Genomic DNA, 19,185 nt, shown 5'->3' on the forward strand with positions numbered 1-19,185 from the left:
AACTCCAGACCTTTTACCTGCTTAATTGATGATGGATTAACGAGGGAATAGCCCATTAAATAGTTTCTGAGATAATTGTCCCTTTGGTCCCTTGAAAAAGAGGCAGCTACATATTAAAGAGCTGTAATTCCTAAACCCTTCCTCAAATTAGGATGTGAATACCCTCAAATTAAAGCTGACAGTCCGCACTTTAAGCCTATATTGATTATATAACTGTATATTCAATATGTTTTGGTAAACAGCTAAAATGACAAGACTTGTGTCACTGTCCAAATAATTCTGGATCCTAACTGTATATATATGTGGCTTCTGGTCCAATGTACGTATAGCATATCCATACCTTTTAGTTTCTAGATATTGACATCTGAGGGTGTTACTCTAAGTTTAATTCTTTTATGACCTTGTGAAATTCCATATTATATTGCAGTTCTGAGCTGAAAGAAAGTGCTGGATTATCAAATGTCAGATTAGAGGATTTTATTTTTTTTTACTGTATAATCTTTCTTCTGCTGCTACAAGTGGCAGGGGCTTTGTGATGACAGAACACGGACTACTCACTTTTAATGAGGGGGGGGGGGACCGGTCTGTGCAAACAGCAAATAAAGAAACTCAGACGGGAAGTCAAAAGTATTTCAGTGTTTTATTCTTCACGTTTTCTGGGACAAGTTACATCTTCCTGTGAGAAGTCACGTCATGCCAGTTAAATTGCACTGACACACGAGGCCGCGTAGATCTAGGCACGAATAGCAATTGGAAAATGAAGTTGTTTTCCCATAGATGCTAATTCCATCTATCGGTACCTCCCATTGTTAGAGCGCTGGTCCACCTTAAAACATAATTTTCCAGTTTACATGTAGAATTCATCTACATAAACCGTGTTACAGCCTGTATTAAACTTCAGAGCTGCATTCACAATTCTGCAGGCTTCAGAGTTGCATTCCCTGCTTGTTCAGTGTCTGCACACCGCTTGCTCAGGCTATTATCATTCTGTGAAGTGTCCTCTTTTCTGCTGTAGGAGCCCTTATCTGCCCCCTGCATTATAGGAGCTCAGCTAGGCCGTTGGAGGGGTGTCCGAACAACAAGCTTGTCGACCGTTTCCAATGACAACCAGCAGAATCATGAATGCAGCTCTGGCGTATAATACAGGCAGTCACTAAGAATCAGTACAAGATAAGTCATGTATTTACAAAGCTACTCGACATTTTAGGTAGATCTAATGTCAAATGTTGTTCAAAGGTGGACATACCCTTTAAGACTCAGCAGACCTGCAACACAGCGGTGCCGAAAGACCCTCACACCCCGAGCCACACTTTACAGCGAGTGAGATGGATGCGAACAACATTGCTGGTGCCTAAAGCGACCAATCAGATTGCACCTGTCTTCTTGTGCAGGTTAGAAATTGACCTGATTGGCTGCCATGAGCAGCACCTATGCTAGTATTCCATGACGCCTTTTCTGTCGGAACTCACTCAACACATGCAATTCGTCAAAATTTGCACCTACAACCGTGTCACTGAATAAAGCTGGAACGGTTGATCTCAACCATTAATGTATCGGGGGCATCACAGTATATTTTTTGGCATTGCTTACAGAAAGTCATGAGTTAAAGGGGTAGTACACCTTTAGCTGTCCTATGAGGTCATACAAGCGTATCAGACAAGGGTATGAACAGGCCATGGGGCTCCGTTAATAGTCTTCAGCTGTTGGGACAATATAACTCCCAACATGGCCTAACAGCCACATGCTTGGAGTCATAGCGTCACCGTGGCTGGAGAGCCGCAGGTTGCAGTCAACCGCCTTGAACTTTTTTTTGATGGGCGATTTCTGTACGCAACACTCCTTCATTTAAATGCACCAAAACCACGACGCTTCTGGAGGAGATTCCGAGTTACATATATCTCAGTCCAAAGCTAGAGGGGTTTGGGCCTTTCAGCAAACACCATGGCCCCTTACCATTAATCTTATTTGTCTAATATGTCTGTTTTATGGCCAGCTGAAGGTTGAATACTCCTTTAAGCGGCGCTCTTTTACATGGTCAGTGGGCACTACCATCATGGTAAATAGTAGCATAGAAGAAACTAAGAACAGACTAAGAAGCACTAACCTGAACTCTAAGGAAAACTTATCTGTTGAACACTGAAGACGTCTCATTGAATGTCCAGGGGACTCTAGAGAGGAAGAATCTGGTGGAAATTGTAGAACTACAGGCACCAGCATGTGCCTAGGTCCCGGATGGAAAAATGTTTTAACAAAATGTGGTAAGAACTTTAACGTTTCTTTGAAATCACACCCGGTTTTGCCTCCATGATCTATTCTCAAATGATATCACAGTCCAAGTATAGTGGAGGCAGCCATTGTGTATACTCCACCTATCAATCTGCCAGAAAGCAGCGATGTCACTACCTCCTGCCCGCATTCTCCACCTTCTCCTGAGAAACGCTTCCCTCCATAGACGAAAAGTAATCGCTCATCCCTATACTACCCTCACATCCGGCTTTCTGTCTCTTAACATGAAAGCGACTTCCGCTTTGGGTACCGCCGGGTGACAGATGTTCCCTCATAATCGTTGCCCGCTGCCTAGTCGGCTCTTGGAGTACAGAGGAGATGCTCGATACCATTCTACATTGTTGGCATCTGGTTTTAATAACACTGAGGTTTTGGGGAACTCTACTTGCAAAATATGGCGTTAGTATGGGTAAAAGAGTGAACATGATGAGTACTTTCGGATTGCCCACAGGAAAATCTCAACACCAACACAATGTCACTTTTCCAGTGTGGGAATAATCTGCAGTAAAGTGGTGTGCAATGTGCTGCAGGTCTGTTTATCAAACACAGAGCCTCCCCTCAATCCTCTTTGGTTCATCCAGCTTACGCATTTTGCTCGATCATCTGTCCTCAGACATAGGGCAGCTCTGGTTAAAACACGCGCAAACAGGGCTCCCGAGTCTATTTCTGGTCCTCGGACAGTGACGTCACTTCTATGGTGGTATGCTCATCATCTCCGTCGCCCGATTCGCAGGGTACGGCTACTATAGTGCTTCCAGCCGGTGCCATCTGAGCCAGGTTCTGTATAGTCGCTCCCAGGCCCTGCAGCGTCAGCAACTGGATGGGATTTATTACTTTTAGAACGGTGTTACTGTCTTGCATGGCTGCCGTGCTCAGGACGGTGAGATTGGAGGAGTCGGGGTGAATCTCCAGCGTGCCGGGAAAATTGCTCCCCGAAGGGGTGAGAATAGTATAACCCCCCAAAACAGGGGAAGAGGGCGAGCTGGCCTGAGAGCAAGAGTTTTTGTTCATAACAGTGGAGCTGGAGGAGGATGGGACTGAGGTGGAAAGTACTTTACTGAAGGGGAGACCGGCCAGCTGGGAGATGGACATTCCTTGTGGCAGGGTGATCTGTGTCGGCTGAGAAGCGATGGCGGCAGGACCGGACGTGGCTCTGGTTAATCGCGGTCGTTTGGCCACAGGGGGCAGGCTGACTGGTGTCAGGGTCATCAGGACGTTGTTAAGGTGCTGGGATTTGTGTTTCAGTTCCTTGGCTCTTCGTCGATGCTCGTCACACTGCTGCTCCAGTGCTGCAAAAAAAAACAAAAACATTTATATAAATTTGCTTTTAGTGTGTTATTAAAATAAATTTTATTTATGTGTTTGTGTTTTACTTCTGTATGGGGGCTGCCATTTTTTTTTTCATCTCTGTATGTGTCGATTAACAACACATACAGACATGGAATACGGGACATACAGCCCCATAGAGAATGCGAACGGGAGCCGTTCCATTCACTGCTGCGTACGCCGTCTGTGTGGGAACAGCGCATGCGCCGCTCCCACACAGTCCAAATGGAAGGTCTTCGGCCGAGCGACATCCGGCGCCATTTTCATGTGGACCGGAAGCCGCGGCCGGACAGTAAGATGACTACTTCCGGTCGCTGCTTCCGGACATGTGTTCAGAAGCAAGGACTAGGAGCGGACGGAGCGGCGGCGGCAGGAGCAGGTAAGTTATGTTTGTGTTTTACTGTGTGATTAGCACTGTATCTAATCCTCCTACACTGTGCATTCACTCAAAAAATGGCGGCACACAGTGTAGGAGGTTTGAACATTCAACCCCTCCTTCTCCTGGCACTAGCCAGAATAAAGGAGGGGGGATTGTGTGAGGACACTAGAGCGAGTGCGTCTTCTCCAATTTTGCAGCATAAAGCAATGAGGTTACTTTACCACATGCCAATGCTGCAATTTTGGGAATTGCTCCCTCTGGTGACCAGCACAGGGAAATGTTATAAATTAGAATCTAATTTATAATATTTCCTGACTTGTGAAAAAATGAAAAAAATTAGCATAATGTCTAATCATGTATATAATAACTGTTTAACTAAAAAAAAAGCGACACATTCCCTTTAACATGAACTAAAAATGTCCGCATTTGTATAATACCATGACGTGCGGTCTGCAAATAACACCAAAGAGAATGACTTTACATTATATACATGACAAATGGGCTATTCCACATAAATCCACACCCAGTCATGTGCAAGGGTTCCAGTTTCTAGATCTAGGACATTTATTGGACGTTCCTTCAGAGCTAAATTTGAGGGTAAAAATGTCCAAGAAACCAACACCCCAAGAAGCCAGTCTAGGGGCAAGGAAACAGTGTGCTACACAAGTCCACACCAGTCCAGTATGTATGACCCCTGCTGTGTTGTCCCCAGGGTTTACCAGCTGAGCAGCTAAGGTGGGTGGAGCTGCAGAGTGAGTGGCAGATATGTTCGAAGGTCCTTTGAGATTTTACTGCACACGGCATTGTAAACCATCACGGTCACAGGTTTATGGGTGTCTATATTATGTTTTAAAATGCTGATAAATAAGTGCACACACATTTACATGCGGAAAGATTCTGCACCATGTAGATGAGATTATCTGAAACATCATTTACTTTGCTGGTGCTTTATTATTGATGATATTCCTTCTCTAAAGGGACTGATTTCCACAGAGACGTCTTCCACCAATTACATAGAACAAAATCACTGGAATGGGACTGGAGACTTTAGTTAAAATAGAACTTTTACTTTTTAGAAAAATATTATGACGACGTCAGACGCTTGACTTGGGCGCCTAGAGCGAAACGCGTGCTTCTAACTCTGTCATGGTTCATCTTTGCCTCTGCAAATATCGTTGATCTGGGAGCCACAACCAGTAAATTGTATTATAACCTTCTCTCAGGAGGAGTTTTCTGATGGCCTAATCTCCCCTGATGATTCCAAGCCAGGAAGAAACGCGTTGGGAGAATCCTTGACATAGGAGTTGTTACACGACACACCCGTTGGACACACCTGATCTGGCCTCGGCTGAGTTGCTCCTAAACCGAATGCCTATATGATCGGATCTCTTGATTTTGGATACTGAGAGTTCCTGCTAATCTCTGGCCCTCCTCTGATAATGATTAGTATGATCTGTGCCGACACTGTGTATTATATTTGTCAAACAGTCTTTTCCACTGACTAAAACATTGATGTGATGATGATACGATATTGAATGATTATTAGGATGGACCTCTAGAGGTATCTGCTTCTTTCCTGGAACATGTGCTAATTTGTCTTGTACACTGTTATTTTCTTAAAGCGGCTTCCCAATTTGAGCAAGGGGTGGGATAGGGTGGAGTGGGAGGTGGGAGGATGTCCAATGTTGTTTTCATGTATGTAAACTGTGAAAATGTTAATAAAAAATTATTTGATTTAAAAAAAAAAAAAAAAAAAGTCTCCAGTCCTGATTCGGTGATTTTGGTACGGTATTATGCTGGGGATTAAATCCTCACAGCAAATCTGCACATAATAAGCATCGTGTGCACGTGGCCTAAGGCTGTGGTCACACTTGTGTTGGAGGCTCCACTAAAAATTCAGTGTCCTGGCAACGATACCTGCCAAGTCCCTTGTGTATTGCTCCCTGGACCGGTCCATTTGGCTCTTGTGACCGGCTAACACTTTCTTAATAAGGTCCAACATCCCAAAATTTTGGACAATGTTGTTGAGCAACACGGCATCTAAAAAAAAAAAAAGGGAGAAAGAGACATATGATTGTGCCAGTTGTCTTATAAGGTTGAACAAAGAATCTGACAGTAAAAAAAAAAATCCGATATCCCCCATACATCAGGTCATAAAAGGTTAAAGGGGTTTTCCAGTCCTAAGAAATGAATTGCCTATCATTAGGATAGGCCTGAACGATGGGGGGTCTGACTCCCGACACCCCCGCCTATCAACTGTTTTGAAGGTGCCACGGGGCTCGCACGAGCGCTGCTTCCCCTTCCTGCTCCTATGGTGAATCGCCAGCACACTTGTGCCAACCGTTCACAGTATTCACTTGAATGGGAGACGGCCGTAATACTGTGAAATGTCGCTACAAGCGTGTCGATGATTCACAGTACGAGAAGGTTGAAATGAAGGGGAAGCAGCTCTCATAACGCCCCACTGCACCATCAAAACAGCTGATAGGCCGGGGGTGCCAGGAGTCGGACCCCCACTGATCAGATATTGATGGCCTATCCTGAGGATAGGCCATCAACTTCTTAGGACTGTATAACCCCTTTAAGGTTCGGGACTGACAATGCTTTAAGCTATGTTATTTAATGCACTAAGGGAGCCAACTCACATCACAGAGGCCTGATGGCAAACACTAGAAATATTTAACCCACAAGTTTTTGGTAAAGTAAAAATGTATCTTATAAAAAAAAAAATAATCAGAAATAATGAATGATGGATAATAAACCTTGAAGCTCGATGGGCGGCATCTGCAACCGCTGCTTCAGCCCTTTCAGGGTCTCTAGCAACTCCTGGTGAAACTCTTGGATGACCTCCCCCAGCAGCCCTGCATCTCGCAAACCTTGCCAGAACACCAGGGTATCATCTGTGGAAGAGAAAAAAGAAATGGCTGGGTCACACATCAATGCAAAAGTGGTCAGACGGAATCTGGGAAAGCTGGGTGACAATCCCCGAGGAAGCTGTAATGGCAGACAGATTTTGTTGGTTGTACCCAAACATGAAAAACCCCAAAACCATTGATCTGGAATAGCAGCTGCCCACCGTCTATGAGCCTCCTCATGCTGGCCCTGTTTTTGGCCTTCATAATCACGAATGGCTGCTCTTACCTGCGAAGGTGCTGCCCCATTCTCCTGAATTTTCACATGTTTCAATGGTGATTGTTGTCGGGGTCCCATTCACAGTAAAATCTAAGTAATAAAGAGAGACCAAGAACGACTTTAAATTACACATTTATCTATGAGATTACGTCACTGGCACGTATGAAGGATCTGCATTCATATAGGCTCCCCAGTCTATATTCTACCCATAACATACTAATATATATACACAGTCGAGCCCCATTATTCTGAACACCGGCTAACATCCAGAGTACCCGGCGTGTGCAGCACGGACAGCAGTAGACGGCGGGGAGTGATCAATAAGGTGCTGGTCTGTGGTCTCCGGTATCTAGCTCCGTGCGGACTGCAGAAAGACTACATTTGCTGGAAGGTGTGCGGGGGAGGATCCATAGAGCCAACAAGACGGAGGTCCCACAGAAGCTCAATTGGGTTCAGGTCTGGTGAATTAGGGGCCAGGGAAGTACTTGGGGGTCTTGGTCGTGCTCCTCCAACCACTGTTGGACATTTCTAGCCGTGTGACACATCGCATTGTCTTGCTGGAAGATTCCATCTGCCCCCGGGAAGACAATCAGCATGTATGGGGGGGGGCGTGATCTGCAACGAGGGATTCATACCCAAATCACTTCAGATCCCTCCACATGGATGAGTGGCCCAGAGAACGCCAGGAAATAATCCCCGAACATAACGCTGCCGCCACCGGCTTGTGTTCTTCCAGCAATGGTTGCCGGGTGTTTCTTCTCTGATGTTTCTCGCCTGACGCGCCAACGTCCATCCGTTCCATGAAACAGAAAACCTGACTCATCGGAGAAGACCACCCTGTGCCAATCATCGGTGGTCCAATTCCGATACCGCTGCGCAAATTTAAGCCTTTTCTTCCTCTTCACCTTTGTTACATAGGAGCAGTGACCATCCGCCTGCTTCGGACCCCCATACGCAGTCGGGTTCACTGCACCGTTGTATTAGATACACGTCTGGTCACCCCCTGGATGATTTTCACGGTGAGCTGCTTCACTGTAGCGTGTCGTTCGCCCCTTACGCACCTTCATAGCCGGCATTCACCTCTCACATCAATGGCGCATGGTGCTCCGCAGTTTCCACGTCGGTTATTCTCGATGGCGCCATTTGTCCACTCACGATACACTGTCCATACAGCAACACGCGAACAGTTCACAAACTGCGCTGTGTGAGAAATACTCCACCCCGGGACCGAAAGCCGATAATTATCCCTTATAGCAACTCTGATAAATTGCCCCTTTTACCCACGACAACAACGAGTGACATAATCAGACAGCCGACCGCACCCCTTATATACCCACCGAGCCCACGACACATCACCGCCTTCACATCGACAGTAGGAGGTGCTCATAATAATGTGACTTGACTGCACATGGGATCATTTCCGTCTCAGACTTAAATCTTAAGGGTATGTCCAGATTTGAACACTATTTAAAGGGGTTAAATAAAATTAGGACATGGCTGCTTTCTTCCAGAAACAGCGCCATTCCTGTCCACAGGCTTTGTGGGTGCAGCCTTCACTTGAATAAGCTGCAATACCAGGCACCCCTAAAAATTGCGGGGTTTCTAGAAGTAAGCAGCCGTGGTTTTCCTAATCTCATACAACCCTTTAACGTCTTCTATATAGAATGAATCGATGTCACTTTATAAATACATTACTTACTAGTTCCCCTAAAGTCTAATAATCCTACACAGCGCCGTTCTCCTGTTAACACTTGATTTTAAGCAGATGATGAACGTGTTGAATAATGAGATTAGACTGCCGGAAACACACCGTCTCTTTGCGGATACCGAAACTGTATTGTAACATTTAAGCCGACTGGAAGCCAAATGCCCTCAGGACCCCTCCTGGTGCGCCAACAGCTAAACCCGCTTCTCCAGGTTTGATGGCACGGAGATATTTTTTCCTCGTGAGTGATGACTTACAAACTGGCTGGGTAACCTGCGTCAGACTGTTATGTATTGCCCAACTTCACCTTACCTTCCTTTATATACGGAATGCTTTTAAAGGGAATCACTTGTTTTGCTCCATCATAGACATAAGGCCTATCCACGATATGCCAAAAAATGTCTGATAGGTGGGACCCGCATCTATCCGTAGAAAAGGGGACCCTGATCTTGTGTTGACTTAATGGACAGGTTACGCATGGGCAGTTGCGGGCTGCCACTTCCACGTTTGGAGTCCACAGTAATGCGATTAAAAGTTCAGGACAGTGGCGACGTGATGATGTCATCTCGCGCTGCTGTTCTGAACGTGAAAGCTGCTTTATACACTCCCATAGACATTTAATCTACTACCACTGTTTGCTTTTGCTGCTCTGCAGTGACCATATATTTTGGAGTTACTTACTCTCACTGGAGGCCGTTGTGATGGGAATGTACTCTGTGGACAGCTGGCTGAAGAGCGACATGCGGCTCCCGGTCACATCGATCTTGGTGCTTCGGCAGGTATTGGAGCACACCTTGGCGTGCTGATAAAAATCCAGCTCTCCAGAGTCCATAATCTTTCTGGTGTAGAAAAAAAAAACAAAGAGGTAACATTAACATTTAAGAAATAACATTTTCCATAATGGATCTCTCGCTCTCCCTGTAGACAGAGACCCCTGAGGCCAAGTGCATCAATTTACATATAAAATACTGCACCAGCCGGATTCCACGCGTAAAACAATAAAGGAACTACAGCACGCGTTTTTCTCTGGCGAAGTGAAAGTTACTTCCCTACTGATGCAGAACACGCGTTTTACATGCGGTACCTCTTGGATTTTTCAATAGGGAGCAAATGTTGAGACATTAAGGTTCCTATTTCTTTAAAAAAAAAAAAGCCACCATCATCACACACACAAAAACATACATATATTTGCACCACAACATGGAGTATTAAAGGGGTTTTCCCAGCTTGGGACATTTATGGCATATACACAGGATATGTGGGACCTGCATCTATCTCTAGAACGGGGCCCCCTAAACCCCATTTTAGCTTACGCGGCTCCGCTGTCTCCCAGCCACATCCTAGTTAGGTGGTCGGGAGTTACGGAAACAGAATAGCACGGGGAGCTACGCCGTTTTTCGGAACTCGGTAGCTACGTAAACAGCGTTGCTCGTCGTGCTACGCCGTTTCCGTAACTCCCCTCCTCTTCTATGGGAGTTACGAAAATAGTGTAGCTCAGCTGTTTCTGTAACTCCCGACCACTTAACCAGGATGTTGCTGGGAGGCAGTGAAGCAGAGTAAGCTAGAACGGGTTTTACGGGGTAGGTGCGGTGGGACCTGCATCTATCGGATTTGGATTTGCCATAAATATCCAAGATGGGAAAACCACTTTAACTTTTTTTTTTTTTTATGCACGAAGCCGAATATGTGTGTTGACAAGCATTTATCAATTTTTAAGAAAGAAACTAGGTGGCGCTATCCTGTGGACATCACTGCCAGAGTCTCTACTCTACGTAGAAAGATCTTTGCCCCTATATTAGTAGGGGGGATGCTAAAAAAAAGGCAGACACGAAGTTAATTTATTTACAGATTTTTTTTTTCCTATCACATACGAACCTGAGCATAACGCCATTCATACGGATTGCCCTCTTCCAGTCCTTCAGTGTGGATTTTCCAGCCAGGTGAACGAACTCCTTCGGACTTATTAAATGCTCATTGTACTAATAAAAACAGAGAAGAAATACAACAGTGTCGAAAAAAGGGGAATACTCCAGGTAAAGCTGATGTACTCTGTTATGCCATAGCCATGAGCAAGGATGACTTCAGAGAGAACCCCCGTGTCATGCACCTCCAGGCCCGGGACTATGCAGAACAGAACGCCATCAGTTTTCCTGGATTGTTCCTTTAAGTGAGAGACAATGGTATTATGGACCCAAAGGTTTCATTGTGCTCTATTAGGAGGAGCTCTGGGGATGGGGTCACATATGTAGAGTAATATGGTACGCATTATAAACGTTTGTGTTCAGAAAAGGGACGAACAACATTTATACTGGTGGGTACAACTACACCCAAAAAACAGCTCCGCAAAGAGCCAAACAGGGGTGACTAAGAAGAAAGCACTTCCTGGTGCTGTGAAGATATATGGTGCATCACATGATCCCACGCAGTCAGCAGATCTGAAGGATCATGTGATTCTGGCCCCCGTTTGGCATTTTGAGAGTAATTACATGAACTATTATAAATTTATTATGGTATGACACTGACCTAACTTAAAGGGTAACTAAACGTTCAACAAGATTCTGACATGTCATAGCGACTTATAAGAAGTTTTGATTGGTGGGGGTCCGAGCACTGAGACCCCCACCAATCGCTAAAATGAAGCGGCAGAAGCGCACGTATGAACACTCAGCCACTTAGTTTCGGAGAGCCGATGTATCGGTATAAAGGCTCATAGACTTTCTATTGAGCCGGTACTCCGATACATTGATTTCCAGAAACAAAGCGGCTGAGTGTTCATACGTGCGCTTCTGCCGCTTCGTTTTAGCGATTGGTGGGGGTCTCAGTGCTCGGACCCCCACCAATCAAAACTTCTGACATGTCACTATGACATACCAGAAGTTTGTTGAACGTTTAGCTACACTTTAAAGAGGACTGTCCTAGTGATAGGTCCACTTTAAACATTCATGTTTAGGGTCGATCATATGTATATTAGTACAGAATCCTCATAGTCCACATAGAAGATGGTGGTAGGGTGCAGGAGGAGAATATCATACAGTACATGGGGCTGCACAGTAGGTAAAAGGACAGTATGATAATATTATATGGTACAGATTCCATTATGTCTGTCAATAACAGGACGGGCGTCTCACCTGTACACATTTGACATTGATCCCTGGACACACAAACTTCCTCCATATAAGATTGCCCTTGCTCTCTCCGCAGGTAATGGGATAAGCGATCTCTGCCTCCAGAGCCTCCTCTTCCTCGTCCCCCATCTTCACTTCTCATCAGAAGGTAATGGACAACGGATGAAAATAAACATTTTCTTATGAAAATATGTGATATTCAGCTATGTTTTATGTGCGTGTGTAAATATATCGATCTATAGATGATATATTTTTGGGTGCCAGATGAAAGGTAAAAAAAAAAGATTACAGAGATGGATCGATCCCGAGAGATCGATCCCGAGAGATCGATCCCGAGAGATCGATGGATCGATCCCGAGAGATTGATCCCGAGAGATTGATCCCGAGAGATCGATACATAGTTCCGAGATCGATACATAGTAACGAGATTGATGCATAGTAACGAGATCAATGCATAGTAACGAGATTGATACATAGTTCCGAGATCGATAGATAATCTCTGCGAGCGTTCATGGCTTTGAAGGTCATGTTTATAAAACTCTTCACATACCTAATACGGCTTCTTTCAGTTCCGTAGATGCACCAAATGCTGCTACGGCTGACACGTTCTCAGACTCCAGGGCTTCTTCTGACAGGGTCCTGCCCATAGATAAAGGTATAGAGAATTACATTAAGAATATATAAAGACCCCCCAGTATGTATCATTAGGATAACGATCGCACACAGGAATTTCGACCTTCCCATTCTGACAAAAATGTCCTTTGTTGGGGTTTGCAGGATGTCGATGCTTCTGCACAAGTAGGTCACTAACGTGGCTAGCAGTTTTTGGCCAACTGAGTGGACATCACACAGCAGTGCCCAAGGGGCTGTCTGATGAGGAGGCCCTTGGAGCCCCTTATGCCACAAGGGGGCCCAGTGGTGGATCCCTACCTGTAGACTCCAGGCGCAGAGACATCACTACTCCCAACCCAGGGCAGCCTCAGCTCCTGCCCATTCCAGATTGGACTGTAATATTAAACACATATGAATTATTGTGCGGTTAAAAGGATCATCAAAGCGGACATTTCATATTCCAACGTGGATTAGGATTTCTTGAACACTTCCATGTAGACATGTCAGAAGACATTGATGGGAATCTGTGAGCTTGGACCCCCTCCCCTCAAATACCCAAATGCACCCACAGCGTACAATAGAAATCAATGACCTGAGCTCAAGGACGCCCATCAACATCAGTGACATGCCTATGTACTAGAAAACGTCAAGTGAAATCCCACTGTATACACCAGTTATGCCGTATACACCACATTACACAAAAAAACGTCAAAACTCTGATTATTTCTTTAAATAAAACATTAAAAAAAAAATTGAATGGCATTTTTTGGTGTCCCTTTAAATCCTCTCTATATCCTATATAGAGAAGCGAATGGCCCGGATAGAGAGATCTGCCAGCAGCCCCAGCTGGAAGTGTTTGAAGATACTCCCATGAGTTCATCTCGGAAGCAGGTCCTGCCTGTTGCCATGACAAAGCCGGGGGAGGCAGATGGGCGCCGCCAGTTACAGCCTCATATCGGTTTCCCTCCGTGGAGAGATGGCATATCAGGACAACGTTAACCCACACGCCTTAAAATATAGAATAGGTGGCAAGCGAACGCACTGTGGCATTAACCGGGCAATATAAATTTCACGAAGGAGTGTTTTATTAGTAGAATAAGTGAGAATTCCGATAATCCGGCATAGTTAGGATTACCGATCCCCATCCCAGATTATCAGATCATTTTCTGCTAATCTGTCATGAGGACCATTTGTGTTGCATGCCAGATATTGCAAATTTACCATTCGTGAACCTGGGAAAGCTGAGTGACACCCCCTGTACCAGTTGTAATAGCAGCCATATGGATTGCTACCCAGCTTTCCCAGGAGCGGTCAGTATTAAACACCGCACAAGGATTATAGAATCCGTATAAACACAATGTAGATTTATCATGTGAGGTTAAGAACTTAAAGGGTATGTGTCTCCATGGTAACAGACTGCAACCCATCCCTGTGTAGTCTGATCCTCCAGTTATCAAGCAGAGGGAGCGGAGTAACACATGACTGCAGGATCGTAGTCTGTAACCATGGAGACATATACGTCTGCATTGGAGCCGTCCACATAAAACTTTAATGAAGACTATTTGCAAAGTTGCTTTTTAGACGCATCGGAGCAATAAAAAAAAAAACGGTGGCAAAAGTCTACATGTCCCTGTTACATCTGGATCTATAGTTTATTGGTGAGGGACATAGCTGTAGATAATAGAGTTGGGATTCCTACCTGTTGGTGGTCACAAGAACCGCTTTCACCTCTTCCACGCCGCACCCGTCCATCATGTTATCAGGAGTGGTCACCACCACCACCTCTTCCACGTGGACGCTGACATCTGTATTGGCCATGGCTGAAAGACTCTGACGGAGCTGATGATGGAAGAGAACAAACACCATCACTACACAGAGCTCGCTGGGACGCTGCGCGCCGCATCTCATAATCCGCACCTCACAATGCACGATAGCACCCCTGCGGTACATAGACACCCACGGAGATCAGCGGCCGCCGTGTAACGCTTCTCTATCACCGCAGGGAAAGTTTCCACTTGTTGGACGAATCCTCCCATAATAACAGCTGATCACAGAGAGTCCTAGCAATTTATCCATCCTCCAATCAGCTAGTCACCGAGAGACCAGCACCAGGAAAAAGGGGGATGTTTAAAATGGAATAACCCTTTAAGCACCTTAAGTGACATATGGACTTGTGAGGCTATAAACTTCTTAAAGGGATTTTTCCATGTTGGACAATTCCTTTTTGTCAGAAGGGTCACCTGAAAGTAAGAAGACCACAGGACGTCCCAGCGATCTCCTGTAATTTGCCAGGAAGCTGGCAGCAAAGGTTCCGTTCCTTTGCAGCGCCACCACAGGGGAAATAAAGCATTACATGGTGCCCCTTTAAATAAATGGGCTGTCTGTGTAATGCATTGACGTCACGGGTCCTCCAGAGAGGGAATTACTTAGTGACCGCTCGTGTGGGCTTGATAAGAAGTTGCTTCGGTCATTGACATGTAAAAATCTGAATGCGGTTGTTTAGTAAATGACCCCAAAACGGGCATTTTTGTTTGGTGGGAGATTCTATTGAAAGTTCAGCTCCTTTGCTTAAAGGGTATGTCCAGAAATCTGCCATAAACTGTTCAGGCTATGTGTCTCGCTGTAGGACAATAAAGTTGCCCATATCTTACCTTTCTCTTCCTGAAGTCTTGTCCCAGGCCCATACTGATCTATATTGAAACCCAAGTAGGAGAAGTTAGCTACTTCCTCCATCACTGATATCAACACTGAATTTCACTTCCCATCATTCTTTGCTTTTCATAACTTTATAAGCTATAGATGAAGGTGAACACTCGGGTCTGGTTGCACATATCACTTATGGACAAGTCAACATTAGGTCGCTGATATCAGATCACGTCTCACACTTTACAGGCAGAGATTCAATGAGTCATGTATGTGCACAGAGAGCGGGGCAGGAGGAGGAGCGTTGTCTCATTGAGATTGTCTGCCAGGGAGAGCTAAAGAGGAAGGGGAGGAGGAACCTCTAAGTGACCAGGTGACAGAAAAAACAGCTACATGACAGCTAATATGGGTGACAGCTAACAAGGGTGCCATCAGACAGCTACTTCCTGTCCCAGAAACTAAATGCAGAAGAAGTCTGGAGAACAGCTGATGTTATACAAGAAGAGGAGTCCACGGTGACTGGGGCACGGTAAGGGGTCAGGGGCACTGGGAAGTTTTGAGCTTTCTAACATTTAGCGATAATTTATATAATTTTTTTATGATGTACAACTTCTACAAAGAAAAAAATATATTTCTTAGGCCTCATGCACATGAACATCTTTTGGCGGCCGCAAATCTGCGGGTGAATTGCAGACCCATTCATTTCTATGGGCCCATACACATGACCGTGGTTTCCACGGTCCTTGCATTGGACGGGAGCCCGGACCGCAAAAAGATAGGACATGTCATTATATGGGCCACATTTGCGGACCGGGCTCATTGAAATCAATGTGTGCAAGGTCCGTGATTTGCGGGCGGCCCGCGGATGACATTCTGCGGCCGTCCGTGCCAAAATCACGGCTGTGCACACGGCTACGGTCTTGTGCTTGAGGCCTTAAAAAAATATTTGTGTCGGCATATTCTGTGATCCAGAACGGTTTTTATTTTTCCGTCGATGGAGCGGTATGAGGATTTGTTTATTTAGCGGTGTGAACTGTAGTTTTTATCGGTACCATTTTGGGGCACATGCGACTTTTGGACCCCATTATTTTTCCCATTTTAGGCCCCGTGCACACGACCGTAGATTTAGTCTGTAATTACGGACCCGTTCATTTCTATGGCCGTCGGACGCCTTCCCATATATTTACGGGAAGGTGTCCGGGCCGTAGAAACCTTCCGTAAAGAATAGGACATGTCCTATTTTTTTTTTTACGAACCGCGCTCCGATACTTTATAATGGGAGCACGGTCCGCAAACGCAGGTGAAGGTCAGCAGCCGGCCGTACCGGCACGGTCGTCTGCATGGGGCCTTGCATGGGAGGTAAGGCGACTAAAAAAACAGAGACTTTTTTTTTTTTTTAACGGCGTTCACTTTGTGGGTTAAATAAAGTTATACTGTAATAATTTTGACTTTTACGGACGCGTCGATACCAATTATGTTTATTTTTTAACATTACATTAGGGGGTTTTTATTTTCTGAATATTAAAACATCATGTAACTGTTTTTTTAAAAAATTGTACTCGTTGGATCGCTGGTAAAATATACTGTATGGCGCTGTTCACACAGTGGTTTTTTTTGCAGGCAGATTTTGACCTGCCTGCGTTTTTTTTGCCTGCGGCCATGGAGAATCGTGGACAAAAAACGCCACGAAATATGCTTGGAAACTAGCGCCGCAGGTCATTGATGAGAGGCGGTATCACGGCAAGAAAGGCCATGACGCTTTTTTATCCTGCGAGCGGCGACAAATAAACACCTCTGACTCCCATTGAAATCAATAGGGGGCAATTTCGTACGTTTTTGTCGCCGATTCCAAAGCAGTTTCCGCGTAAAAAAAACTGTGTGTGAACTGGGCCTTATACTTATGTAAGTTTTACCGTCTCCTATTAATAAAAACACCAAGATTTCTGACCTAGTGGCCTTCATTATGCCCCCAGGCTGCCATGACAACCATCAGCACCGCATGACCACGTCGCAGAGGGGCCGAGGGGGTGACAGAGTGCCCCCCCTCTTTCTAACAGCTTGGATGCCGAAGTCGCTATTGACTGTGGCATCTATACGGTTAAACAGCCCAGGATCGGAGATCTCTCTGATCCCAACCTCGGCAGTAAAGGGTCGGCCGACACCCGCTGAGCATGCCCCAAACTAGGGCTACACGGCGACTTTGTCCGCAACACGTCAAAGATGGCTGCGCCGCGCTGCCTGCACGAATAACGAAAGTGAACGTGGTTGCGTTGCGGCCGGCAAGTCGCCCCAACTGCGACGCGTCAATTGCAAGAAATCCTGCGGGTTCCGTCCGGTCGCGGCCCGCACTCACTACTTACGATGCAGGCAGCGCGACGCTGCGATCTGACCATGTGACCCGCGTCACCGTGCAGCCCTTAATGGACATCGTAGACCGGGGGAGGGGTTCCCTTCCCACAAAGGATCTGGCGCAGATGTTAAAAATACATTACACCGTATCTGACAATCTTTTTGTTGCCATAGATACAGATTATCAGAGCGACGGTTTATAATGGAGAAATTAGCATAGCGTCTATGGGAGTACTACAAGTCCCAGCAAACAATAGGACAACTACAACTCCCAACAAACACGCTAGAACGCCTATACAGCACGAGCTGCCATTAAAACACAAACGCTGGGCGTTCCCCTCAGTCAGGGGGCCGGCTTATGGGGTACACCGCCCAGTCACCCTACAACTTTTAGGGGGGCCACCCTAAGAAAGCGCACAGGGTGTTGGTTGCCATGGCGACGGCCTCAGCCCCGCTCGCCCGGCTGCTGTGCGGAAGGTGACGCTTATAACGCGGCCTCGTACGCAGCCTCCTCCTCCCCCCGGCGCCGCCGTGAGCACGGCCCGCCGTCACGTCCTGACGCTCCGCAGGGACCCGGTGCGTGATGAGGGGGAGGGGGGAGGACACCCCAGGCCGTGGGCGGTACTCACCTGCTCTCCGAAGCTCAGGAGCCTCCGTGCCGCCAGCTGCCCGGGGGTTTCCGCCGGTTATTGGGCGGTTTCGGGAACGAAGGCGGGGGTGAAGGGAGAAGGCCGCGCTCGTTCACGTCTCCGGGGAGGAAAGGAGGGGGCTGTGCGCGCTCATGTGATGGCTTCAAATATGGCCGGCCGTATAAACTACTGCGCATGCGTGAAATAGCCTTTCTTGGACACTAGATGGCGCTGTATTTGCTCTTGGTTGTGCTACGTCGGAACAGCAGAGCTGTAGTGTTTGGCACAAAGTAGAATCTGCTTCTGGGGGGGGTTTGGGGTATTTTTTTTGGGGTGGTACAAATGTGACGTAAATGGAGCCTGTGTAAAGCTGGCCGAGGAGATGGAGGGGGAGAAAAGTGACTGGAAGCTGCGATTTAGGCTTTATTCGCGAGCGTTGAATACGTCCGTGTGAAGGGTCCGTTGAAAAATACAACATGACACTGTAGTGTCTCGTGATCCGGCAGTCTCCGTCTTTATATCGTTTTCCATATTGGCGCTGCCGTATTATGTACTTTTATTATCGTGCAGGAAGTGGCGCGGTGAGCTCCATCGTCGTCTGTCCGTTGCGCTGCGGCCTTGCGTCAAATATACATTTTTTATGTGTTATTTAAAAATGGCGCAAATAAGTTGCACGCGACTCGCATTGAAGCAAACCAAAAATCCAAGAGATTTAGATTTTTTGCAAATATTGCCGTCGTATCACTTCACGTGTAGTATAGCGACCGCATTCACCGGCATTACTTGCGATGTTGCATGTGAGTATCGTGCCATTTGTAGCCCCACAGATAGTATAGATGAATGAGGGGAGGGTTTTGCAACCCCCCCCCCCCCCCACAAAGAGACAATGGAAGGAAAATGATTTTTATCTGTATTATAAACCAGAGCTGAATTCACAATTCTGTTGTTATTAGAAATAGTCAGCAAGCTTTTTGACAGACACCCTACTAACAGCTTAGG

The 19,185-nt window shown here is 46.1% G+C and overlaps 1 protein-coding gene across 5 annotated transcripts; it reads right to left on the reverse strand.

Moving 5' to 3' along the window:
- Nucleotides 1-621: 621 nt before the first annotated feature.
- On the reverse strand, nt 622-18,353 carry GMEB2 (glucocorticoid modulatory element binding protein 2). 5 transcript variants are annotated; one of them, XM_075846406.1, is made up of 12 exons: nt 18,187-18,353; nt 15,217-15,255; nt 14,265-14,404; nt 12,884-12,958; nt 12,504-12,592; nt 11,957-12,087; nt 10,704-10,807; nt 9,510-9,667; nt 7,133-7,213; nt 6,754-6,891; nt 5,909-6,031; nt 622-3,575 (listed from the first exon to the last, which is right to left on the reverse strand). In XM_075846406.1, exons 2-12 carry the CDS (start codon nt 15,247-15,249, stop codon nt 2,947-2,949), a joined length of 1,701 nt encoding a protein of 566 aa, XP_075702521.1. In that variant the 5' UTR covers nt 15,250-15,255; nt 18,187-18,353; the 3' UTR covers nt 622-2,946. The 5 variants fall into 5 exon arrangements, with proteins under 5 accessions (XP_075702521.1, XP_075702520.1, XP_075702522.1 ...); XM_075846405.1 differs by lacking the exon at nt 18,187-18,353 and adding an exon at nt 14,483-14,652 and having other exon boundaries at nt 15,217-18,125; XM_075846407.1 differs by lacking the exon at nt 15,217-15,255.
- Nucleotides 18,354-19,185: the final 832 nt, after the last annotated feature.

Source organism: Rhinoderma darwinii, chromosome 13, assembly GCF_050947455.1.
Source record: "Rhinoderma darwinii isolate aRhiDar2 chromosome 13, aRhiDar2.hap1, whole genome shotgun sequence".
Taxonomy (NCBI): domain Eukaryota; kingdom Metazoa; phylum Chordata; class Amphibia; order Anura; family Rhinodermatidae; genus Rhinoderma; species Rhinoderma darwinii.

Excerpts from the sequence above, each read along its gene's own strand:
- GMEB2 (XM_075846406.1), bottom strand. The coding sequence starts at position 15,249 with ATGGGCCTGGGACAAGACTTCAGGAAGAGAAAG. Across the intron at positions 12,959-14,264 it reads GTTCTTGTGACCACCAACAG|TCCAATCTGGAATGGGCAGG; the intron begins GTAGGAATCCCA and ends TTAATATTACAG. Across the intron at positions 9,668-10,703 it reads ATGAATGGCGTTATGCTCAG|AAAGATTATGGACTCTGGAG; the intron begins GTTCGTATGTGA and ends TTTCTACACCAG.